Below are 27,868 nucleotides of genomic sequence, written 5' to 3' on the forward strand. Positions count from 1 at the left end.
GAAGTTAAAATTTGGGGGTTACGTGTAGAAATTGCAAAATAAGTGAAATTGAGTGGTCCGCGATTGGCACAATTGCTTATTATTTACCGGAAGATTTTGTGTTTCCAATACTTAAAAAACAAAATATACATTCCTGATATTACTACGACCCCAAATTTTAACTATGTTTGCTTTGCCTAACCTAACTTAACCTAACCTTACCGAGAATGGTCAGTGGGGCTATTCCTGAATGGTTTTGCGGTAATTGTGATTACGAACCGATAAAAAAATCTTATTTTCGTAGCACTTTAACGGCAAACGTTCATCATCGAAGACGGCATTTTCGTATCCTGCAATTTTACGGTCGATGCACTGTTGCCAAACTTACCTGTAATCAAATCAGTCCACACTCCACATGTTTTTCTACATCGTGATTGTCGCTGTCACATGTAAGCACCTTCTTTGGGCAATATACTGAAATCCATAAGTTTATTAATTAGCCCACGGCCATCCTCCTGCACACTCCACCTAACAATCTGTACAACATTAACAACTTTTTTACTGTTTTCTTCCGCCATTCTTACACAATCCATGCTCTCCAAGTATGAAATTAACAGTGTGGCAACTCTGTAGACAGCGTAACTAATTGCGAACGTCGTCAATTGTTCATATCAACAAATATGGCTACCATACTTGTATACGGAGAATCATTGCGAGAATTGAAAAGCTTATTTTACAACTTCTACACGTTAATGAACAATTTTTTCACCTCACCCCATCATGTTGACCTGAGATAAATCATCACGACTAATTATTTCGTGAGTATCAGACGTAGCATAGAAATTACAGAAGGGTCCGGTATTGTAAATTCTTGCCTTAATGAATAATAGTGGTGTGCGGGACAGAATTGTTTGGATCGGGACATTCGGGATTCTGAAATTTGCAATTTCCCGACCAAGTCGGAAAATTTTCGGGACGGGAAATGTTCGAAATTTCCCGAAGCTCTGGAAATCTCGGATTGTACACGTCATTTTCACTTTAAGTGATTGTTTTTGCATTTCTAGAGTAAAAACTTACAATTTCCGATACGTTCCAGAAACTTACAATGCAGAAAACGTCGAGAATTAACGACTTTTTAAAGTGACCATTCGGTATTTTCCGACTGCTCGGGATCCCGCACACCCCTAATGAATAACGTTGAGTCGTTTACTGTTGATTATGTTATGTGAAGTCATACATGCCGTTGCTGTGAAGAGGTAGATGTTGGTTGGTGATGCTGTATTTCCTGCAGTCTTGAACAATTCTGGTCCCATTTTATTTCTCTTTTTTCTTGTTGTATCACTTAACATTCCTTCCGTTTCAGTGTTAGAATGTGGCAATGTTAGCACTATTTTCGCGAGAGTGGAAATGTTTTCAAAAGAGAACTTGCCTTGAAAATTCTTGGTAACGGATAACATGTTCCAAAATTCTGATGGAGATTTGTAAGTTAGTTCTTTTTTCTCCTCCTTGCTAAAGTATCCAGATAAACTAATCCATTCATTCCAAACCGAGAACGAAGAAAGTGCAACTGACTGGCGTGTAAGCTTTGCACCTTTGCACAATAAAATGTTATTTTCCAAGATTGAAAAAAGTCCCTACGTTTTCCCTCATTTGGCAAAATCTGTCCCTACGTCCCTACTTTGGCGAAATATAGCGAAAAGTCCCTATGCGTTGGCATCACTGCCGACAGGTGCAGTATGAAGCGCCCTCTCGCGGCTGACAACTCTCCGATAAGCTGCCGGCGCTCTCGGGACAACTGAGGATAAAGTAGCGGTGTCTAATCCAAGATTAGATGTCAGAAATAAGGTGCCAAAAATATTTGTATTTGGGAGACCACCTTTTCCAGCATCCTTGCGACAAGGTACGTGCTTATTTCAATTGTAATTGTAACTGTAATTGTGAAAACTGGAAACATTACAAAACAAGCGGTTTCTGTTACGGTCTTCCTGAACGCAATTTGCCGGGACCTGTTGCATGAAGAGGCCGCCGACATTTTGGCGGTAAACGACTGAAATAACCTCCCTATATATATGGAGAGAGACTGTGTGTGTGATGGTGTGTGTGTGTGTGTGTGTGTGTGTCATTCGAGACTTCGGAAGTTGATACCCTCGGCCCCTGAGTCATCGAGTTTAAATGGTGTTGACAGGAGCGTCACTCCCCTCGAGAATTGCTTTGGGTCTGTGCCTCACGACTCCGTCCATCAAATCCGCCTCTGGATCTTGTTCGCAATACGCCAAAAAGTCCGGGTTATCGAAATGAGATATATCACATATTGAGCCTGCACGCTAACGAGGCATGGGCTCATTTATCAGAAGGGAAACAACATGCAGTGAAGAGGATCCATTGACATATATTTTTTCCGCCTCGCGCAAGAAGAATTGCATCCGATAGCTCACGAGGCGATGCTTGTTGGCAGCCGGGAACCCACGTCTGCGGAGACAAATGCTCCCAGTCGGTGTCGGGTTATGGCGAAGCTTCGAGTGGAAACGTTGTTTTAGTTCTGGCAACCGTGAATGATATGTTTTCCTTAAATTACAGTTTCTCTGGACCCTCTGCATGTGTCAGCAGTAATTTTTTTTCGAGAAATATGTCCAGCTTTGAAAAAAATCGTCGATATTCTAACTTCTGAACTGTTAGTTGTGTTTAGAATTCCTACCGGGGTGTAAGGGGTGTCCTTTTCTGAAGACATGTGACTGTCAACCTCATAGGCGGAATTCTGGAGGGGCCAGGCCCCCCCCCCCAACGTAAAAACAAAAAGATTAAAAAAAATAACATGATTAAGTTCAGTTACTACATTTTTGTTATGAAGCCATACCGCAAATATTGACGTTTGGCATGATGGCATGTGCGGTAATTGCGCTGCAATAGCGGGTCTTAGACGATTTGATTGATGTGTACAGTTTGAAAAAAGAAAAACGTAAAATGACTTTGTTTTGAATCAACAGTTACTGGTGAGGCATCAAAATAACTTTTCAATTTAATTTTTCTAAAATTTCTCAAGTTTACTATTGTACCGTAACTTTTTAAAGTAATACTAGTATTGTATCAATAAAAAAAATAATGAAATGCAAAATGCAATAATTGTACTGTTTTGCTTCTTTTAAAACTGACAACCAATATACTAATCAATATTTCTTTAACATTTTCAAACCTAAGAGGCCTAGAACTCAGTTTATTTATTTATTTATTTATTTCCGGGGAAGGCCTCCGAACCCCTTATAAACTAGGGGATATTCAATAACCCTCAGGTACATCATATGCTTCTCCCAGAGTCTGGCCCCTCCAAAGCAAAAGCTCAAACTCCGCCCATGGTCAACCTCTCTCTCACGTGCAGCCTGGACTGCATTTTATAGACTAGCGAAGTCTGTCTATTGGACTTTCTAGTATAATCCGCTGTGGGCAAGGGCGCCCGCAGGGAGGGGCAGGAGATGACATTTGCCCCCCTGAGATTTTTGGAATGAGTTAATGAAAGTCGAATGGTGAAATTGTAGCGATATTTTGTAACAAAAAATATTCTTTTCTGTGACTTACAGGAAGTATGTTACAACATATACAGGGTGAGTCAAAAGTCCCTGACCACCTCTTATAAAATGAAAGGGAGTGTATAGTGTAGCAATTGGTCATGGTAGAAATATTCTAGGCCTAGGGGGAAACTTTTTGGTGCATGTCATGACAACATCGCCATCTTGGTGACCGCCATATTGGATCCAACTTCATTTCTTAAAATGGGAAGGGGGCATGTGGAGTATGGGTTTGTGCTAGAATTTCACCATTAATTCAGTGGTGAAGTCAAATTTATGAAAACTTGAATGATAAGGAAGTTATGGGGATATGAAAGTTACCAAATGCTGTCCTTCTTATGCTATGCACATGTTAAGACGGTTCTCCCATCCTATGTGGACACGGAGCAATATCTCAGGTGTGATTTGTGCACGGTCATCCAGTATCCGTTGCTCCAAGATACCCACATCCCGAATCTTTTCGGCATACACGATTGACTTCAAATGATCCCACAGGTAAAAATCGAGTGGGGACAAATCTGGTGATCGGGGAGGCCATTCCACTGGCCCACGTCGACCAATCCATCGACCAGGGAACTGGAGGTCCAGATAGTGACGAACCTGTCGCTCATAATGAGCTGGTGCCCAATCCTGCTGAAAATATGAGGGGAAGCTGCCATCCTCCGTCAAAACTGACTTGTTCCTGTAACAAACTGCATTCTCCTATCCGGATCGTCCTCAGAGAGATGGTGCTGCAGTTTGTACGGGTGCCACTTTACAATCTTTAACACCCTGCAATGTAACTCTGGCTGACACCACATTGCACAGACATTCGACGTGTGCTACTCTGCGGAGATTTTGCAAACGATGCTAGCACTGCTGTAGCTGTTCCTTCGTCAGTGTCAGTTCTGGGCCTACCAGATCGTGGCCTGTCCTGGACCGTACCAATTAGGACACTGTAACGTGCGACACTGAGTTCCGTTGAGGATTCCGTTCGTTGAAATCACGAGCTACAGCACGGGCACTTCTGCCCCCCCCCCCCCCACAACTTAATGATTTGGATTCGTTCGGCCTTGGTCAATGGCATGGTTCAGCACCTGCAAATGATACGTAATTATCACTTTCATATGCACTAACTTCCTTATCATTAAAGTTTTCATAAATCTGACTTCACCACTGAATTCCTGGTGAAATTCTAGCCCAAAACCATACCCCACATGACCCCCTTCCCATTTAAAGAAATGAGGTTGGCGTCCAATACGGCGGACGTTGTCATGACGTGCACCAAAAAGTTTACCCTTAGTTCTAACATATTACTATCATGACCAATTGCTACAATCTACAGTCCCTTTCATTGTACAAGGGTTGGATAAAAAGTAATGGCAACACTGCTGTCCCGTGAAAGGGGTGAGTCACAGCGCCACAAGCGTTTCGTGGCTGATAAAGGAATGTCAGACGAGGAAGTATAGTGAGTGGGAGCGATTGTATGTTATTCAGTCAAAAACAGCAGTGCTCTGAAGCAGAGGACGAGAGTGCAAGCGCCCTAACAATATGTTTACGCAAGAAGAACAACGTCTCTCAGGCAGACGGTCAACGCAGCCTACTTCTGCACCTTCTTGCAACACCACCTTCATCTCTCATTAAGAAGGAAGCGACGGCACGGTGTCCCATCATCCTGCTTGACAATGCAAGGTGTCACACTGCGAACAATGTGACGGCGCTCCTGCATAACTGGTAGTGGGAGGTACTGGAACATCCGCCGTATTCACCGGTATGAGACCGTGTGATTACGACCGTTTTGTCAAAATGAAGGAACCACTGGGCGGGAAGCACTACGACACGCGCGAAGCCATTATACATGCTATAGGGCGGTCACTGCGGGACATCGACAGAGATGGACGCGCTGACGGTGTACGACGCCTTCCATACGTGTGACAGAAGGTCGTAGAGATGAGGGGCGATTACTTTGAAGGAATGTAACACGTGCTGCTCTGCCAATACAGTCAAGTACCAATTATACCAGTGTTGCCATTACTTTTTATCCAACCCTTGTATAATGGGTGGTGAGGGACTTTTGACTCACCCTGTTTATTATTATTATTATTTGAAGTAGGGTTGCATATAAGCTTACAGTTTATTTTACAAATATTATCCAACTATAAAAAGCAGATTTTGTCCTACATGAATTAATATGTTAAATATCCAGTTAGGCAAATTCTATATAAATGCACAAGAGTATGGAAATTACAAAGGTATGTAATTTTTTAAAAATGTATAAGTAGTAGTAGTAATAGTAGTAGTGGTGGTCGGTCACCTGTCTCCTCATCCCTTTTAGGTCCAAATATTTTCCTAAGGATCTTATTTTCAAATACTCTCAATTTATGTTCCTCTTTCAATGTAAGGGACCAAGCAAAATTACTGTTTTGTATATTTTAACGTTTAGTTTCTTAGATATTAAACGAGACGACAAAAGTTTATGAAGAGAGAAGTAACATGCATTTCCTGAATTAAGCCTACTTTTTATTTCCTCTTTAATATAATTTTCACTTGTTAATATTACTCCTAAGTATTTGAATTTGGAAACTGGTTCAAACGAGTTGTTATCAATAATTAGATTTTGATTTTTACCTGACACTTGGTTTCGGCCTGTAAACCGAACATGTAACTAAACACACATGCTGAAATTGAAAGAAAAAAAATGTTTTACTCACCGAACTAATGTGACTAATTGAGCGCGAATAACAGAAATGTAGAGTTTAGACTGCGTACAACATGAGTTAAATTTAAATTGTTTAAACAATATATCCTAGTAATTTAAATGTAATAGCTTTCTAAGACAAAGAAAATGCATTTTTGAGCTCGACTTCGCGACCCACTAAACACCTCCTCGGGACCCAGCAGTGGGTCGCGCCCGATAGGTTGAGAAAAGATGTACTGGAGCCTTTAACCCACGAAACATGAAGCGAACGTGGCACTTGTGTAGTTGAAGTCCTGATTCGAACGCCACTTTACTTCAAAGAAGGTTCCGAAAGATCAGTTCCCCTCTGACAACTATACGGTTTTCCAATAAGAACGATATGATTTTTCAATGAAATAAGATATAAACTATTTCAGATACAACCAAAGTTGTTATTTTATTTTGAAGCATAGTTTATTAGCCTACATTAAGTTTTGAATAACACATGATTTCAGTGTCCACCTCGACTTCGTGCACACGAGTGAATTCGATGAACCCAATTTTCGATGACTTTGTGCAATAACTCGGGCCTAATGTCACGAATGCAGCGTTCGATGTTCAATTTTAACGCATCAAGGGTTCGTGGTCTGTTTGCATAGACTATAGATTTCAAATAACCCCACAAAAAGCAATCGAAAGGAGTTAAATCCCAACTTCTTGGTGGCCAACTAACAGTTCCATTTCTTGAAATTATCTTTTCACCAAACTATTTCTTGCAATACGTCGATAGTGGCATTAGCAGTGTGACATGTGGCACAGTCATGTTGGAACCACGTGTCCTCCAAATCAATTTCATCTAAATTTGGTCACAAAAAATCTGTTAACATCAATGGGTACCGCTCACCAGTCACTGTAACTGCATCTCCTACCTCGTTTGAAAAAAAAAAATGGTCCGGTGATGCCACCATACCATAAACGACACCATACAGTGACTTTTTGCGGATGCAAGGGCTTCTCGTGAATCTCTTGTGGATTGTTTTCACACCAAAAACTACCATTTTGTTTGTTAACAATCCACTTAACCAGAAATGAGCTTCATCTGAGAAGATAATTTTTTGCTAAAAATTATGATCCGTTTCAAGTTCAATAGAACGTCTATTTTCATAAGAGTTTTGGATAATAACCAAACGTTCTTGAAGCGTGTACTTAGCCATGATGAATTGTCACAGTATACTAAACACAAATAACAAATAGTGACAGTTATAATATTTGAAGCATAGTTGCCAGTTCATTTCAAAATCATATCATTCTTATTGGAAGACCATTATATGTCAAGTCGACGTGGAGTAAATGCGATGTTGCCAATTCAGTTTCTTTAGAGATTTCATAGCGTGAGGGTGCGGTTATCTTTGCTAGATTGTGTTATTGTGTTGTGCTATTTTTTATAACAATGTGGAGACCTTGGGAGTATAACGTCGTCGCATTTCGTGTTGGATGTCTGAACAATGCAAGTAAAAGTGGCAACAGCGCTTCTCAGACAAAAACAGGTGCTGGCTCGATATCAGATAAGCGCTTGGTCGGCTTCCTCTTGAGCTATGTCAAAGCTATGGCGTTCGAATGAGGACTTATACCATACTTGTAGGAGGTGCGGTAGGTGCTGGTAATCTGTACTCATCCTTGTGTTATCAGCGCTGTGCAGCGTGGAATGGGCTCTGTAGCTGATGAAAGACCAGGTAAGGCACTTGCATCCCCTTCCACAAACCACCGCATCAATTTCCATACGGCCACTGAACCCCATCTAGCTGTGAGGATTAAAAGATCATGGCCCTCGACTGAACCTAACCAGAAAGAGCTTACAGTAGGTGCTCACAGAGGAGAGGAAATAAAAATGCCTCGCAAAGGAAAATGCTAAGTTGCGTATCCTTTGAGTGCGTCTACGCATATTTCGTAATTTGCGTCTCCGACAATTAAGAGAAATGGCGCTTTGAAATAGGCCACTTCTCTGAGGTTATGTAACGAGAAAGGGGAAGGTGGGGTGGGGATGATATGAGCAAATATCTCATCACAGAGAGAGGAGAATTACATTTTCTTGGTTGGTCTTTATAATCTTTCATCCAGTCACAGAGAAAGAGGAAAATTAACTAGAATTTTTGTCTCTCGCCTGTTTGCGAGGGAAAAAGTGGCTCGACTCGTAATATTGTCACTAGGGCTGTACCGGTACCAATATTCTTACCGATTTCCACCGATATCGATACCGGTGCTTGAAAATTGTAACAAGTTGTTGATTGATTGATTTGGTTTATTTTACTTCACATTTCTGCCACTTTTGGCTAATCGCGACGATGAAGGAACACTCACAAAGAATACCCATACCCAGACCGGAATTCGAACCCAGGACCTCTGGCGTCGTAGCGCGCTGTGCTAACCACTCCGCCACGGAGGCCGGCCAAGTAAAAATTGTCCAAAATATTGATTAATATCAGTGGCTGAGTTTCCACTCCAATTGCAAGCATAATTTTGCTTCAAAATATTAAGAAATTACATCAGAACATAAAAAAATCTGTTATGTAATCACAGAATACAGCTTTTACGCATAATATTTCTGCAATTTTATAGAAACTTCGAATTTTGCATAACTCCAGGATAATTAGATTCCGCGAAAGTATCGCGCAGAATTTTTGCAGACGCTGCAAAAGATCAAAACGTCAGAAAAGAATCGGCCGATATCGCCTCAGTCCTAATCTTTACTGCTACAGTGTGTTTCAAAAGTATAAGACAAAATAAGGACGATAAAGAGTTATTAGCGGTAGAATTTAATTGTGGTTTCACGTCCACTTTTTGCACAGAACGCTAATCGGGACTGGACCTATAGTTTAAAGTGGGATGAGAACCACTATGTGACACCACCTGGTATCGAACCCCCCATGGATATTTTTGTCGGAAGTTCTGGATAGCCAATAGATATCCAGGAATGTCCAATAAACATCCACTGGATATCTCCTGGATATCCATTTGTCCGCATACGTGATATCCTGAATGGATATGTTTTGGACATTTTCGGATCTCTTTTGGACATCAAGTGGGACGTTATCTGGACATTATATGCTTTGATTTAGACTTTTCTTGTACGTACTTTGGATAGTGTATGGACACGAGAAGTACAATTTTTGGACTACATTTGGATCTCATCTGGACATTATTTCGATATGAAAAGATAGATGCAACAGTCAACCACCAATGTTTGTCGTTAATTTTCTTGCAACCCCTTAAAATAGGCACTAGTCAAGTTGGATAGTTCAGTGAACTAACCGATCTGTAACTACGCATTGGTAATGAGCAGGCTGGAAAGTTCACATGAACTAACCGATCTCTGAGTGTGTCAGTTTTTCTGAACCATTCATTCATGTATGTGGCGGTTCGTTTGTGAAGTGTCGCATTAAGCCTGGCTTCTATATGTGGTGTCCAGAGTTAACTAATGACGTGAGTTGCTTGATAGATCTTGTAGAACTCCTGCAGCTTCGCCTGAAGTTCAATCTACTTTGCTTTAACCGGATATACCTTTTCGAGTAAGGCCTCATCTCCAGGAAGCTATGAACTCGCGGCAAGCCACGGCACCTGGCGACCTGTTGAGTGAGGTGAGTCAATGCAAAATGGATAATAAATCTTTTCATGCTCCCACAAAAATAGGCAATAATTAGGCTGGAGAGTTCAATGAACTAACCGATCTCTAACTACGCACTGGTAATGATCAGGTGAGTTGCTTTGCTTTAACCACGCATAGCTCCTGATTATATAGTCATGAATTAGAAGGGTTGGTCATGGGGGATACACTTTTATTCACTGCATTACATTTTCTTCTCATCCTTGTAGCTTAATGTTCACACATCTTTCGAAGGGTGCTAAAACACATTTTTTCATTATATTTATAATCAAACATACCATGATTTGTGTTACGAAAACTTTAGTTTCTCTTATACATTTTTGGCAGTGCCATCTAGCGACTGCGACCCCTTGAACTACAAGGCGACGACGCTACCACTGCACCATCGGGAAGGCCCTTATTAGCGGTAGAGTATGGCACAACCTTCGGCAAAAAAGACACCTATATCATGAAATGTTTCATTTGAGTCATTCCATGCGAAATCAACACAGCCTTTGACCTGACCATCTCCGATTTTCATGAAATTTGGGGAATTGAAACTATGCATGGAACTTAGTAAGTATAAAATTTTTTAGTTTCGTGCGTCTTGTAATTGTTAAATTATTCAAGGTCAAAGTTAGCATAAATTGCCCTTTTTGAGCCCGCTTAGCTATACTAAATCTGCTGTAACTCCGACCCTATTTCACCTAGAAAGCTCAAATAAAGCTTATTGTACAGGGAATTGAATAAGCTTTCCAGTGATATATAACAAGCCTACCTTTGGATAAAAATATAATTTTGTCACGTGACCTTGTCTTTTGACCTTGAATATCTCAAAACATGTCATCACCAAAAATCGTGAAAAAAATATATTTGGTCCCCCATACCATACTCTCAAACATACCAAAAAATCATTCTGGGACTGCAATGGGATCAGAAGATTCAAAATAATATGTGTAACTATGTGACTGAAAAAAGCCCCATTAGATGAACTATGAAGAGTCAAATGTCCCTTAACACTCCCTACAAAATGTGAAGGAGTTATCCTGGGTATAATTGGTCATAAAAGAAATAGGTTAGGCACAGGGAGATTTCTAGCCGTGTGTGTCAAGCGCAGGTCCGGCATATTGTTGACCGCCATATTGAATTCAACGCAAACATTTCAAAGGAAAGGGGGTGATGTGATATATCAAATCAGGCTAGAATTTCACGAGAAATGAAGTGAAGAAGGATTTTCCAACGTATCTTACGCCAGCAAAAAGTTATACACATATCTTTCACTTACGATATATGCACATTATAATGTTGTCAATGTTCCTGTGAGCACACTCGTTGACGTCTCTCACACTCGCATAGAACATTTGGTAATGTAGCATGTGCAACAACATCGCAAGCAGCAACTATGCCTTCTCTCAGATGGTCATTATCAGGGACTTTTAGTGCATGCACCATTCTCTTCAAATGTTTCTGAAGGTAAAAGTCCTCCTAAGATGTTAGATCTGGGGAATGTGCAGGCCTTTTAATAGATCCCCGTGTGCCCATCAATCTACCTAGAAAATTACCATGAAGAAATTGCGAAAATGTCTACATAGTGTGGTCACACTCTGTCCTGTTTCAAAACTCTCGAAAAGTGCCATATCCCATAAGCAAGGGTGAAAAAACCTGTTCACTTAACAAATCCAAGAAGCCCTCACCATTTAAGGTTCCGTTGTTGAATATGGACCAACCATTTCCGTTCGCCATACATTATACCACATAATTAGCTTACCAGCAACAACCATTCGACTGAGCAAGTCACAGGTATTGCATATTATTTTTATTATCTTCACCATGAACATAAAAATTTGCCTCGTCACTGAAGAATTTTTCATTCCAAAGGAAGTGCCACGTAATTGTTTGAGATACTTTTCCCAATATTCTTCACTATTCAACTATTTGGTGAATGTAGCTGATTAAAATCATATGCAATGGTGCGTATACTTCTTTCTCTCCCAAGATGTCAGCGTGATCTCGTTAGGAGCATTCCAATGCTTTGTTTTTAACACCTCGAAAAGGAGAAAATGGTTACAAGCATGCAGTAATAAATTTTTGCTGGTTAAATATATGTTGGAAAATCCTTCGTCACTTCATTTCTCGTGAAATTCTAGCCTCATTTGATATATCACATAACCCCCTTTCCTTTGAAATTTTTGCGTTGAATTCAATATGGCGGTCAACAATATGCCGGACCTGCGCTTGACACACATGGCTAGGGATCTCCCTGTGCCTAACCTATTTCTTTTATGACCAATTATACCCAGGATAACTCCTTCACATTTTGTAGGGAGTGTTAAGGGACATTTGACTCTTCATAGTTCATCTAATGGGGCTTTTATCAGTCACATAGTTACACATATTATTTTGTATCTTCTGATCCCATTGCAGTCCCAGAATGATTTTTTGGTATGTTTTAGAGTATGGTATGAGGGACCAAATATATTTTTTTCACGATTTTTGGTGATGACATGTTTTGAGATATTCAAGGTCAAAAGACAAGGTCACGTGACAAAATTATATTTTTATCCAAAGGTAGGCTTGTTATATATCACTGGAAAGCTTATTCAATTCCCTGTACAATAAGCTTTATTTGAGCTTTCTAGGTGAAATAGGGTCGGAGTTACAGCAGATTTAGTATAGCTAAGCGGGCTCAAAAAGGGCAATTTATGCTAACTTTGACCTTGAATAATTTAACAATTACAAGATGCATGAGACTAAAAATTTTCATAGTTACTAAGTTCTATGCATAGTTTCAACTCCCCAAATTTCATGAAAATCGGAGATGGTCAGGTTAAAAATTGCACATATCTGTGTTGATTTGGCATGAAATGACTCATTTACTGGATGGCGTTATGCGTGTTCTCTAACTCTACAGCGATAGACTAACGTACTATCGCCGTAGAATTAGGCAACACACATGACGCAATGCAGGATATCGAGTGTTTCAGGATGTGGTTGTCCCATTTTTATTGCTGGCGACCGTACATTTCATACAGAAATGGCAGGCTTCCTCGATGGTGTTTATGACGTTGTCGACAGGCCCAGGGGGGGTGGGGCTCACGGGTTATCAGTAGTGTTGAGCAATATATCGTCCAGACGATATATCGCGATATTGAAAAATATATCGTCCAGGCGATAACAACTAGACGATATATCGCCATGATATTTTGGCGATATAAATTGATGAAAGAATTGGGAGCATAAAGGTAGAAACATCAATTTTACTAAAACATCGCTCTAAAGCTCGCAAGTTGAACGCTAATTCACCCCACATTCCACCGGATGCAGAGCCGAGCAACAAGAATTTTCCACTCGGCTCTGCACAGTGGTGAGTGCACCTCCACTGTAAATTTCCATCTGCATCCAGGGATACCCCAGGTGTATAGCTGGAGGTGCAAAGTCCACCAAGTCATGACTCAATTCCAAAGTTAAAACCCCTGGAGACGGTAAATCGATCTCTCACTTCGCTCCACATTTACCAGCAAATTGATCAACGAGAAGACGACGACTGCCTGTTGAGAGATCGCGACTTAACGAGGCGGCAACAAGCGAGAAGCCCAAGAAGCAGTCCGGACTAGGGAGGAACATTAGCCAAAGCCAGCCGGAGAATCTGCACTCCATAAAATCAAGTCGTCGAATTTGCCTGCAGACTCTTATTGCCACCTTCGATCTCTCCATCGGGCACCTGTCACCATACAACCGTCGCCGACGCCAGAAGCCGAGAGCCAGAACTACAGCAAGGGGTGAGTAGCGTTCAACATCACAGGCTCCCAACGATCCTTCATCAGCTTCCTTAAGGGTAGAGGTGGTTAGCTAAATCAAACTATCTTATTTATCTGAGCTACGTCCCGGCGTGACTCGATCCCGTGCCATACCCGACGTCACGCTACAATATCGTTGGTGATATATCGTAACGATATTTTGGCGATATATATCGTATCAGCGATTGTCGGTGATATATCGTCACGATATTTGGCGATATATATCGTCATGATGTTTGGCGATATATATCGTCTCGATGTTTGGCGATACATATCGTCACGAGCCCGACCCTGTGGCCGAGTGGTTAGCACATCGCGCTGCGACGCCAAGGGTCTCGGGTTCGAATCCCGGTCGGGTTTGGTTGTTTGTGAATGTCCATTCATCAATTTCATCATTTCATCACTCATCCCCATCTTCGCAAATTAGCCAAGAGGCACAAAACGCGAAGTAAAATAAACTAAATCAATCAATCAATCAAAAACATATCGTCACGACGTGTAGGAATATATATCGTCACGACGTGTGGCGATATATATCGTCACGATGTTTGACGATATATATCGTGAAGACGATATATCGCCGATATCACGATACGGAAAAATATCGTATCATATGGTCTGTGACGATATTTTCTTGACTATATATCGCGATATCAAATTTCCGATATCGTCCATCCCTAGTTTTAAGGGGGGATTCTTAAACCAAGCCCATTTTTCAAAAGTTTAACAGTATTAAATGAAGGTAAATAGTGTGTGGGAGGGAGGGGGTCATTATATTATTATAAAACAAAATTTAGAAATATCATGCAAATACTACATTTTTTTCTATATCTTCTAAAACATCTATTGAAGTGTTAATTGACTGCTACTAACACTATCCCTTAATACACACTCCATACTATTTTCGATGATACAGGTATTTATATCATACAAGTAAAAATGTACAATGTTCACATTTCAATCATAGTGCCTACCGTACCCTGGCCGAAGCAATAAAACTACCCTTCGTTCCCAAAACTTTGGATCTGTTGTCATTTGACGCAGCTGTGGAAGGAATGTGGATGATGACGTTAATAGTCGCAGATATTTGTCAAACAAGAGGCTGCAACAGCGGCAGGGAAGTTACAGATAAAGAAGCTCCCTTATGATTGATTGATTGATTTAGTTTATTTTACTTCGCGTTTTGTGCCTCTTGGCTAATTTGCGAAGATGGGGATGAGTAATGAAATGGATGAAAATGGACATTCACAAACAACCATACCCGACCGGGATTCGAACCCGGGACCCTTGGCGTCGCAGCGCGATGTGCTAACCACTCGGCCGCAGGAAGCTCCCTTATGAAATAACTGTCTAAAGTCTAGAGAATCATCTAAACAGTTGCCGTTGCTTAGACTTCTGCTCACAAACAAGATGAATAAATGTAATAGCTGCTGTTCATGTTCTGTGAATTTATCCTCGCAAACTTGTGAACAAAATAATATATGCTGTCTATATTTTCACTCTTAACCTCAAAGAAATTGGAATACAAAATAGTTTTACCTAATGTCAAGGGGCTGGCAGCAGTGCCAGTGGGGCTGAAACCCCCCTGACCCCTGCCTGGCTACGGGCCTGAATCTATAGGTCCCGAGTTCGATTCCCATCGCGATTGACCAATATTAACAGGCAAGCGACGCAAAAGTAAATAATACATTAGAACAGTGCCTTTTGAAATCTTATAATTGGTTCTTAAGTGTCCATTTGCTTACTCTACAAGTTTAAAAGTACCTATTAATGTGGCTGAGTATATTGTCATAGTTTGTCATTCCAGTTAGCTGTCCGAGTATTGCGAGCCGCGCCGAATGGAACGCGAGACCTCCCAAAGGCGAGACCAAACTGTCCATCCCTGTGCCCTACGTGGTCATCCACCACACCTACATTCCGGCTGTCTGCAACACGACGGCGGAGTGCATGAGCAGCATGAGGGGGATGCAGAAGTTTCATCAGGACGACAATGGATGGGACGACATAGGTTACAAGTAAGCAATGGTTTGATTAATTGAGTTTGTATTTAAAGTCCACTTTGTGCACAGTAAGGCTAATCAGGACTGGACCTACAGTTTAAAGTGGGATCCGAACCACTATGTGCCTCCACCGGGTATCGAACCCGGGATCCCTTGATTACAAGGGGACGACGCTACCACTGCGCCATTGGGGAGGCACTACAAGTAAGCAATGGCTTAATTGATTTATTCGCTTTATTTTTACTTCGCTTTTTGTGCCACTTTTGGCTCATTTGGGGATGAGTGATGTGTTGAAATTGATGAATTTACGCTCACCAATATCCATGTCCATGCCGGGATTCGAACCCGGATCCCCTGAGGTCGTAGCGCGATGTGCTAACCACTCCGACACGGGGGTCAGCACAATGGTTTAATGTTTTTATTTCTTTATTTTTATTTATTTGAATGTTTTTATACTGCCCTGACCAGCCTTACATTGAACTGCAAGTTTTTAAAACACAAGATATTTGAATAATATCCACTGTAGAATGCCAGTTGCTACGCCCCTTGTGGGTACGTACTTACATGTTATTTACCAAGGCTACAGATATCTTAATCTCAGGGGGATAGGTTCTTTGTTTGAGAATTCCAAATAAGAAAGCGTTTTATAGCCAAGAGGATATAGTTAAATGCGGATCTATATTCTGAGAACTATACAAAATACAGAGAAAATAGATGGCGACATTGAAATATACATATATATGTAAATAATCGAAAATTTACGTCGGTTACATTCTTCTTGAAAGGAAACCTTCTTCTTCTTTATTTTCGTAATTATGGAAAAGGCTTCTTCTTCTTTGATTATTGAAAAGGCTTCTTCTTCTTTTCTTCTTTGATTATGGAAAAGGCTTCTTCTTCTTTTCTTCTTTTGATTATAGAATAGGCATCTTCATCTTTAATTATGGAAAAAGCTTCTTCTTCTTTGATTATGGAAAAGGCTTCTTCTTCTTTTCTTCTTTGATTATAGAAAAGGCTGCTTCTTCTTTTATTATTTCTTCTATATACAAGAAAATCTAGTAGCGTCGTCTCGCTTCCTTTTCTTTATGCCTTATATATGTTTTCTTTCCTTTCCCCGTGGGTCTTTCTCATTACTTCCCTGGCAATTCCCCAGCAACCAAGCTATACTTATATAAAGGAGTAGGGTCGGCTAAACTGACACTAGCGCCACCTCCTAATGTAACGACCAAAAGGGGATAACCAGGATCGCTAATAAAAAGCGCTGCCAATGGCCCAGTGCGACTAATAAAGAGCGCAACCGAAAAGTGCTTCGGGGCGTCTAATTGACCACAGCGCCACCGGGGAACGGACAAATGCAAAAGCTGACGATGTTCTCCTCGTCAGAGAATCAAAAAGAAATTGAGATACATTTCTGAATTCATTTGCTCGTTTAATAACTTTCCTAAACGTTTCATATGCGGCTATATTCTTAATTCTTTCAAATTACTATATATATCATTCTATTTACTTCTATTATAGTATTTGAACTCTTCTTTTATATATTTCTCAATTTACTATAATATATATAATAGCTCTTCTCCGCTCCTAGTTTGTACAATGAGCTCTGCTCTTCTTTATATGGCGTGCTGCCATCTATCGTCGCTTCCGAGAAACCATTCCTCCTTGCAACATTCATTGTGTCGTCGAAACTGGCACGTGACACAATATTCCCCTCCTTGAGGATGAAAAATTTATATATTGGAAAGTTCATTTGTAAATTTATAAATTTTTCCTTCGTTCTATGTGACTTCTCTTACTGTTTCTATTATTCATTAACTAAGCTCTTTTTTACTTCCTCCGTGCAGTTGTACCTCCTGATATTTTCCAGGTTCTCCCTTCTCTCTATATTTGTTTCTGTATGCTTTACTACTGCTGTGTTCCGAAACAAATTCAGGACTTCGTATGGACCTTCATATATGAAGAACAATTTCTTGATTGCTTTCTCTGATGCTTTGCTCATTGGGTGTGTTTTGCAAAATACTAAGTCTCCCTTTTTTAATTTTATTTTCGTACCATTCTCTGCTTTCTTGTTCATTTTCTTCATTCTCTTAATGTATATGTCTAGTAATACTTCCTTAATCTCTTCTTTGGATATTACTTCCCTCGGCCAATCAAATTCCTTGAAGATTCCGGGTTCTTCCATATATCCCAGAAACAATTCAGCTGCACTCTTCTTTGTTTCCTCCGATATAGAGTTATTTATCCATCTTATGGCTCTGTTAACTGTTGTAGACCACTTCGTATGATTGTCATGACATAACATTCTTAGAATTCTTACTATTTCCCCGTTATATCTCTCTATCGGGTTCGAACTTGGATGATACCTAGTAACGTTTATCATCTTAATTCCTTTAAACTTCAGGTAATCTTTAAAGTATTCCGATACAAATTGTGTACCATTATCCGTTAGAATTTTTAATGGAACTCCATAGTGTTTGACAAATCCTTCTTCTAAATATTTTACTATTTCCTTTGCTGTAGCCTTCTTGAGGTTATAACATATTACAAACTTACTGCACACGTCGACGCATGTGAGAATATATGTAAATCCTCGCGATCTTGGGAGAGATCCAATCAGATCAATAGATATCATATCTAGAGGATTTTTTGCAGTTACGTGTAACTCTTCTCTTTCCATTTTCAATTTTGAAGGTTTAGTTTTTATACATAACATGCAATTTCTTACATGATCCACCACGTCTCTCTTCATACATTTCCAGAAGAAAAATCTCCGGGCAAGCCTCAATGTTTTATCAATCCCGAAATGTCCAGACTTCTCATGCATTCTGCGAGTACTTTTTTAATTAGTGCTCCAGGTACGCATAGTTGCACTTGGTTGGATTTCTCTATGCTTACTCTAAAAATCATTCCTTCCTTAATTACATATTTTCCTTCTATCTTCGCTCTTCTCATTTTCTTTTCGTTTTCATTTCTATCTCCATTCAAGACATTTAAGATGCCGCTTAATTCTTCGTCTTTCTTCATGCTTTCTATCCATTCTTGTCTGGATATGTTCCCGAGTTCTTCATCCATGATGGCGTTTATGGATAACTTCAGCACTTCCTCTGGTTCCTGCATCATATGTAAAGGGGATCTACTTAAGGCATCTGCAATTTTATTGTCCTTTCCCTTAATGTCCACTATTTCAAAACTGTATTCCTGGAGAAGTAATGCCCATCTTGTCAAGCGAGGATTCCATTGCCTTGCAGAGTTTAACCATATAAGACTCTTATGGTCACAAAGAATTTTAAATTTTCTTCCTTCCAAGTAAACCGCAAACTTTTCAATGCCGAATATGATGGCCAAACATTCCAGTTCGCTAATGGTATACGCCCTTTCAAACGCTTTCAGTGCACGACTCGCATATTGAATTATAACATCTTCTCCTTCCTCGGTTTTCTGGAAGAGATAGGCCCCTAGACCTATATTCGATGCGTCTGTTCCTATGATGAAAAGTCTTTTAAAATCTGGCTGGCCTATAGCTGGACTAGATGTCAGGTCTTCTTTTAATACATTAAAAGCCTTTTCCTCCTCTTGTGCCCATTTCCATTTCACATCCTTTCTCAAAAGATCGTATAAAGGCTTGGCTTTTGAAGCGAAATTCCTAATAAATTTGCTCCTCCAATTGCATATCCCTAGGAATCTTTGCAATTGCTTCCTGGTTGTAGGCTTTGGAAAACATTTTATAGCCTCATTTTTATCGCTACAAAGTCTTACGTTTCCTCCAGACACTATATGCCCTAGGAACTTGATTTCTTTCTTTGCAAACGAACATTTTTCTAACTTAACAGTAAGTCCTGTTTCTTTCAATTTACATAAAACCCAGTCTATTTTGCTTATATGATCCATCCAGTCCTTTGAATGTATACACATATCATCTACGTATATTGCTAACCATGACTTTGTTTCCAGACCAAATATTCTGTTTAGCGCCGTTGTAAACGCCGACACCGATGAATTTAGTCCGTAAGGTAGTCTTTTAAATTGCAATAACCTGGACCCATACCTAAATGCTGTGTATTTTCTAGACTTTTCTTCAATCTCCACCTGGAAGTATCCTAGCGTTAAATCAAAAGATGTGAAGTGCTTACTTCCCGCAAATGAATGCAACAACTCATTAATTTTTTCAACTTGATTTCGGGGTAGTAATACATGCTTATTTAGCTCTCTCAGGTCCAAAACAGGTCTCACGCCTCCGTTTGGTTTATCCACTACGTGCATGGGGCTTATGTGAATACTATTCGAATCTTCTATGATATCCCAGTCCAGCCATTTCTGTAGTTCTTCTTCAACAGCTTTCCTCTTGGTGAACGGTATAGAATATTGCCTAGATACTATGGGCTGATTTGTGTCTACCTCTATTTCATATGAATACACATTCGTAAGTCCAGGTCGTTGGCTAAATAAGTTCCTATGTTTGACAAGTACATTTCTCAATTCTCTTCTCTCGTTTTCCGAGATTTCTATGCATTCGCTCACTTTATCTTGTATTTCTTTAACGGACGCCACATATTCATTTTCTTTTTCCTTTATTTCTCTATGTTTATCTTCGTCGTATTCACCTTCTTTATACATAACGTCCCTTTTGTTAACCACAAGACCTTGTTTTCGAACACACATTTCTTTTGCCGACTCGTCACATATTGTCTCCATAGGAATATCAAGTCTACACGACTCTTCCAATTCAACATTTAGCCTTCTCTCTTTGACATGAATGTGCCCATCATACTTTTCTAGGAAAGACACACCTAAAATAATTTCACAACGTAATCCTTTCACCACTAAGAAATTTACTGAGAAATTTTCACCTTGAATATTCATCATGATTTTTATTGATCCCTGTATCTTGTATTCATCCTTGCCGGCTGCCATGACCAATCTAATCCTGTCTTTCTCGCATGTATCTAATCTAGCTTGCGGGTACTTCTCTCTTATTTTCTTCCAGCATTCGTAACTCATGACTTCCACTACGCTTCCACAATCTACCAAACATTTAACTTCCAGTTCTATTATTTTAGCTTTAACATAAAACGTTCTCCCAGGTTTTAGTCTTCCAAAGTCTGGTTCTCCTACTAAACATAATTCTAGACTGTCGCTGGGTTTCTCTATTGTTTCTCCCCTCATTTCATGTTCCCTTTCATTAGCTCTCACACCTGGGGATTGCTGCAAGAGCATTACATGTTTGACGCTCGATTACTTTGGGCGTTCTCCAAATGTTCTCCTCCGTGCGATCTTTCTTGGAACCTTCTTCCATCATTACAGTAGCTTCTTGTTAACTCCATTGCCTCGTTTCTCTCTTCGTCCTGAGATATATTTCTTCTCTCAGTTTCATCATTGGATGCTCGTTCATTCTGCTGTCTTTCTTCTCTTTCCTCTCTCCATCTAGGACTTCCCCTTCTGCCATATCTCTGAAACCTATTTCGGCCTCTATATGTCCTATCATATCCCTGGTACCTTCCATCTCCAACAAACTCTTGATTCCTGACGTAATCGTTCCTATTTCTGGAGTTGGTTCCTCTTCCCCTATCCTGATCCTGACCTCTCAAATCCAGATTTCTAACCTCGAGCTCTTGTCTTCGGAACTTTTGCCTGTTGCTATTATCTTCGTCATCATAACGTCTCTTTGAATAAGGTCGACCATCCCTGTCATTCCTGTCATTCCTCTCTCTATCCCAAGAGTTTTGAGTTTTCTTCAACATATCTTCTGTCCTTAGGTATTCTATTAAGTCATCCACTTTCTTTATTTTCACCGCTGCTATGGCTCTTTGGATTCTTACTGGTAGCGTTTGGATTACTTGTTTCACTAATTCCTCTTCACTGCATCCTTCTTTCAAATTCTTAAAGCTTCTCAAAGTTTCCCATGTACGTTCCTCCAGACTTTCAATTTTCGACCAGTCGATGTGTTTTCGTTTTAGGGCTTCCAATTGCCTTTCCTTGATGTCTTTGCTACAATAGTAATCTAAAAACTTTCTACTGAATTCTCGAAAGTCTTTGAATTTGTGTTGGTTTAATTGGTACCACCCGGCTGCTGACTGTTCGAAACACGTGTCAATGAGACTAAGAGTCATGTGATCTGGGATTCTCATTAAACGTATGTTCGTGGTAAGCTCCTTCAGGAATTTCCTTGGGCATTTCTCGGATATATTTCCATTAAATTTAGGCATATGCTGTAATTCCTGTGGTCTAGGTATCCTTGATTTATATCTTTCACAGCCTTTGTATTCTTCTTCTAGCGTATCTAAAAATTTCTCATTGTTGCTTCCTTCTTCACTACTTTTCCACTTTCTCTTTCTCCTTTGGTGAGATCTTTTCCCATAATCTTTTTTCCTTTCTTCTTCTGTTGTAGACTCATCGCTAGAGCTTTCTTCTTTTATCTCTTTTTTGATATAAGTATCTTCCTCGCTGCATCGAAAGCTGGATCTATCGTTCCTTTCTTTTACTGATATATTCCCTAATCTTCTTTCCACTTCTTCCATTCTCTTCTCTGTCTTATCCATCCTGGATACTGTTCCGTTTATTTTTCTATCCATTTCCTTTCCTCTCTTATCTGCTGCATTCATTTTGGTTCGATTTTCCACAATCTCCTTTTCTATTCTCAGAGTTTTTTCTTGAGCTTCTTGAAATCCATGCGAGTTTTCTTCTCTGAGTTTTAGAACTTCCCTTTCGATTCTATTATTCACTTCCAAACTTCTATCTTCTATCAGGAGCTTAGCTTCCTCTATCTGGCTTTCGTTTTCTTTTATTCTTGAAACGGCTAATTCTATTTGAGATTTACTTTCAACCAGCTTTCTCTCTAAATTTTCGTTTCTTTGTTTATTTTCCTCTCTGAGATTCGAAACCTCCTCTTCTATTCTTCTATTTATATCTAAACTTGTACTCTCGATTAACAACGTTGTTTCTTCTATCTTGCTTTCCAAGGACTTTCTATTTCCTTCACACGTTTCATTCAATCTCAACAACATCTCGTGGGTTTCGGACCTCGATGCTTCCAATTTCCTGCTGTTTTCCTCGAGCCTTTCTTCCATCTTTTTATTACTTTCTTCTAACTTTCTACTACTTTCATCTATCTTTTCTTCGAGTCTTCTATTATTATCTTTTTCTTCTCTGTTATTCTCTTCCATCTGTGTTTTTAATTCTCTTTCTAATCTTCTGCTATTTTCTTCCATTTTTTCTTCTAGCCTTCTATTATTCTCTTCCCCTTGCATCGATAACTTCTGGAGCATTTCTATTATGTTCACCTCTTCCGTCCTCTTTGGTTTTTCCTTCATTTTCTCTTCTTCCTTTTCCCTTTTCTTCTCTTCTTTTTCATTTATCCTTTCTTCCTTGCAATTTTTGCATACGTAATCTCCTCTTTCACTTATTCCTATGTACTTTTCTCTTCTTATCTTCTCACATAGCCAATGTTTCATTTCTTTGCATGAGCTGCATAAGATAGTTTCTTCCTTATTTCCCTCTTCTCCACAGCAGTTTAATATTTCCTTTCTGTCTTCCATTTCATCCGTTATAGTTCCTCTGTTCTCTCCTTCGATATTATTTTCTTCCTCCATTTTGGCCTTCTTCCTTTTTCGCTTTCTTATTCACAATTCTGCTAGCCGCAACGTTGGTCGCCACTAATGCTACGCCCCTTGTGGGTACGTACTTACATGTTATTTACCAAGGCTACAGATATCTTAATCTCAGGGGGATAGGTTCTTTGTTTGAGAATTCCAAATAAGAAAGCGTTTTATAGCCAAGAGGATATAGTTAAATGCGGATCTATATTCTGAGAACTATACAAAATACAGAGAAAATAGATGGCGACATTGAAATATACATATATATGTAAATAATCGAAAATTTACGTCGGTTACATTCTTCTTGAAAGGAAACCTTCTTCTTCTTTATTTTCGTAATTATGGAAAAGGCTTCTTCTTCTTTGATTATTGAAAAGGCTTCTTCTTCTTTTCTTCTTTGATTATGGAAAAGGCTTCTTCTTCTTTTCTTCTTTTGATTATAGAATAGGCATCTTCATCTTTAATTATGGAAAAAGCTTCTTCTTCTTTGATTATGGAAAAGGCTTCTTCTTCTTTTCTTCTTTGATTATAGAAAAGGCTGCTTCTTCTTTTATTATTTCTTCTATATACAAGAAAATCTAGTAGCGTCGTCTCGCTTCCTTTTCTTTATGCCTTATATATGTTTTCTTTCCTTTCCCCGTGGGTCTTTCTCATTACTTCCCTGGCAATTCCCCAGCAACCAAGCTATACTTATATAAAGGAGTAGGGTCGGCTAAACTGACACTAGCGCCACCTCCTAATGTAACGACCAAAAGGGGATAACCAGGATCGCTAATAAAAAGCGCTGCCAATGGCCCAGTGCGACTAATAAAGAGCGCAACCGAAAAGTGCTTCGGGGCGTCTAATTGACCACAGCGCCACCGGGGAACGGACAAATGCAAAAGCTGACGATGTTCTCCTCGTCAGAGAATCAAAAAGAAATTGAGATACATTTCTGAATTCATTTGCTCGTTTAGTAACTTTCCTAAACGTTTCATATGCGGCTATATTCTTAATTCTTTCAAATTACTATATATATCATTCTATTTACTTCTATTATAGTATTTGAACTCTTCTTTTATATATTTCTCAATTTACTATAATATATATAATAGCTCTTCTCCGCTCCTAGTTTGTACAATGAGCTCTGCTCTTCTTTATATGGCGTGCTGCCATCTATCGTCGCTTCCGAGAAACCATTCCTCCTTGCAACATTCATTGTGTCGTCGAAACTGGCACGTGACACAGTAAAATATTTTACAACATACCATTAAACCACATTAATGGACAAAATACATTTCAATATAAACATTTACACAATTGAAAATGGATATTTGTTTGGAAGAAATTTTTGATTGTTTACCTTGATATATGATACTAAAAATGGTACATTGGTAAAAAAGAATGGTAAAAATTTTACTTTGATATCGTGTTATATGAAGCTAAACCACGATACTAGAGTTGACGAGCTGTATCTCTGCGGGTGACCTTGACTAATTCGCGCAGATATATGTCCGTAGAAGCTACCTACTCGCCGTTGAGTGGTCGACAGCTCTTATAAAGTTAGAGGAGAATGACACCCATTGGCTAAGGCAGCCGGTAGCTCCTCCCTTTGTTACTGCGCAGCCAGTCGTGGTCAAGGTTCACCCGCAAAGATACAACTCGTCCACTCTAGTTTCAGTAATAGAACTATCGGGTGTATGTCAAGTTTAGATAGAACTTCACAATTAATTTTTTATGTTTTATTGATTTCTTGTCGTTGAACGTCGCTTCATCGACTTTTGACTATTCGCGACGACGAAGATGGGTGACGATGATTGTGATGTAGTGAAACTCACAAAGAGCACTCATGTCAAGGCAGCGATTCGAACGCGGGACCTCTGGCGTCCCGCCTTGAACGTCGGCTAACATGACATTTAATTGACATGGTTAATGCTGTTGCTGTTGTATACCAACGTAACATGTCCGCCTTCCGTGCTACGACGCCAGGAATCACGTTCGAATACCGGCTAGGTATTTTTCTATGTGTTCCTTGATCAAAATCATCACATCATTACTCATCCCATCGTCGCAATTAGCCAAAAGTGGAAGAAAACGAAGTAAAATGTAAAATAATTAAAGGCTTATGAGTCAATACCACTGTGAACCGATACAGATTTCCACCGATAGCTACAGGTATGCTCGAAAATTGTTACAAGTAAAAGTTTTTCAAACTATTGATTAATATTAGTGTGTAAATACTCCACTTTAATTATAGCTATGCATCGATATATCAAGATTTTTGCTTTAAAATATTCAAGAATTACATTAGAGCATTAAATGATCTTTTTAAAACACAAAACTGGTGCAAAAATAAAAAGAAACTTCGAATCTTGCACAATTTCCAGGATAACTAGAAAGTGAAAGTGTCGCACGGCACTTCCCTTCCAGAACTTGTCCCTTTTTCTGTTGACGTGCGTCCTGTTTTGCATCCTACCACCCAATTGTAAACGGTTTTCCGTGAAGGCGCATGTTCACCACACACACTGCCACCAATCGCCTGCAAATCTCAGCTGTGGTCACACCCTCTCTCCATAGAAACCAACTTGTCCAACGCTAGCCATTATAGTCACTTTCCATGTTGTCCAATAGTCCGCTGACAATGATGTACCGAACGTGCTGCTGTGTGAACACCGGAAATACATTTTGGGCACTGCTGCCTGCAATCGGTAGACTAGACTCGTAGCTTCATATGCCAGTCCTCGCTTCTCGAATGGTACCATGGGACCTGAAAAAAAAATAGTGTAAATCATTATAGTACGCCCCTCGTATATTTGGTTGAAAATATATGTTAACGCCGAAAAGAAAACTTTGTGAACTATCGGCCTTTCTTAATCTATCATTGTAATGCGCACTTCGCCCCGCACGGCGGGGGTTGCGGGGGTGTTATTTACTCCACTGTATGTAGGACATATATAAGATTTTTTCAAATTCCTCCTGACGTCGGGCATGTGACTTTAAAATGTAAAACTGTTACGGGAAGAAGAGGCAACCCTGTCTATTGTAGGATCTAGAATTAAAACTGAAAGTGTACTGGCAACTCTGTAGTGACACCGGCCGTCATCTGATTCGCAAACAGATTATGCCGTGCGCCCAAATGCAAAGGAAACAGCGCACAATTTAATGCCTGGCAGGAAAACGATTCTTCATAGAAGTACGACAAAACTGCCAACAGATGTCAGCTCTGGCTCTTCAAACGTAGCTTCGTGCGCAGTGATCGTGTAGACTTTCCCTCTCAAACAGCGCTAGCTATTTTAGGCAAATCAAGCATAGGTGTTAAACCGTAATTTTTATGTCCCGAATTCCATAGCGTTTTCAGCGCCACCATGGTCGATCAGTGGCGGCGATTAGAGGGAGCAGGGGGGCAGTTGTAGGTCTACGGATTTCCCCAGGTTTCGCACTCAATCGCCGCCACTGAATATCATAACTGAAGGTTCCAGGTTAGAATCCCTACCTGTTTTTGAGTGTTGCTTTTTGAATGCCCCATTCGTCAGTGTCTTCATAGCGATTAACTAAAATGTCTCAACAGAGCGACGCATAATACAAATATAGAAATTGAGTACATATTCCGTGCATCGTGATAGAATATTTACAATTGTATTATAGTTTTAACTGGGCCACCCTTTCTTGAAACACCAAAATGTCAATCTCTCTTAAACGTGGTACACTCACCTCACTTAGTACTCCGGCAGTTTGTTTCTTTATACAGCATATTTGCAGAAGATATAATTCAATCTACAGGTGTATCAATATACGCTGTATAAAACACAACTTATTGCTAACTTCGTTGACCCTGTACAACCGGGACTGTTTTTTGCAGATTAACGAGGCTCTGGCGTCTCGACCCACTGCCAGTCTTGGCTAATCGCGAAGATGAGAGTGAATGGTTACAATATGAAATGGATGACAGAATAATCACAACACACTTGGACAGGGCACAACACATTCCCATGGACGTCCGCAGGATATTTTCCAGGGAGGGGCAAGGAAGGTATTATCTTTTCCAGGGGGGCAAAAAAGTCACATTTCCCCCCAAAAGTGTGTTGTTTCCTAAAAAAACATTAAATTTGATTTATGGTGTTCATGCAATAATTAACACATATTATTGTGGCTAAAATGAAATTATATGAGTGATAATCATAATTTTTATTGACTTTCATTTTCCAGGGGGGGGGGCACAGTCCCCCCTTGCCCCCTTTCCGGACGCCCATGCACATGCCCCATTATCCTTGCTGTGAGTCCAGTCGCCAGAGCCTCGGTGGCATGCAAGATTGCATTTACCGGGCTGTATTGCGTGGGAGTGAGATTGACACTTCTGAAAGGCCACTCCTTGCACATAGAAATAGAGAAGATAGTAAATCAGAAACAGACAGTATATTACTGGAACGAAAAAAATGAACAAGAAGAGAGTTTGAAAGAAAGAAAAGGATACCGAGAGAAAGGGAGAGTTCATACGAAAATATTTCGCCCATCTTTGAGCCTACTACAGTAAACCCTCGTTAACACAAACTCGCTTAAGACGAACACTCGGTTAACATGAACAAAATGTTGGTCACGGCAGGGATGTATTATATCTTATAGAAAGTTTTATCGGTCAACGCGAATTTCGGTTACCACGAATTACAAACT

At 39.9% G+C, this 27,868-nt stretch overlaps 1 protein-coding gene across 1 annotated transcript in view; it reads left to right on the forward strand.

Annotated features, from left to right (window-relative positions):
- LOC145992489 (peptidoglycan-recognition protein LB-like) overlaps nucleotides 1-15,651 on the forward strand; it is a 22,626-nt gene extending 6,975 nt beyond the window's left edge. The window contains exon 2 of the mRNA XM_083128870.1: nucleotides 15,440-15,651. Coding sequence (XP_082984996.1) covers nucleotides 15,440-15,651 — 212 coding nt within the window. The remainder of the gene's footprint in view (nucleotides 1-15,439) is intronic.
- The last annotated feature ends 12,217 nt before the right edge of the window (nucleotides 15,652-27,868 follow it).

Source organism: Lepisma saccharinum, chromosome 9, assembly GCF_977018435.1.
Source record: "Lepisma saccharinum chromosome 9, izLepSacc3.1, whole genome shotgun sequence".
In the NCBI taxonomy this organism is placed as follows: domain Eukaryota; kingdom Metazoa; phylum Arthropoda; class Insecta; order Zygentoma; family Lepismatidae; genus Lepisma; species Lepisma saccharinum.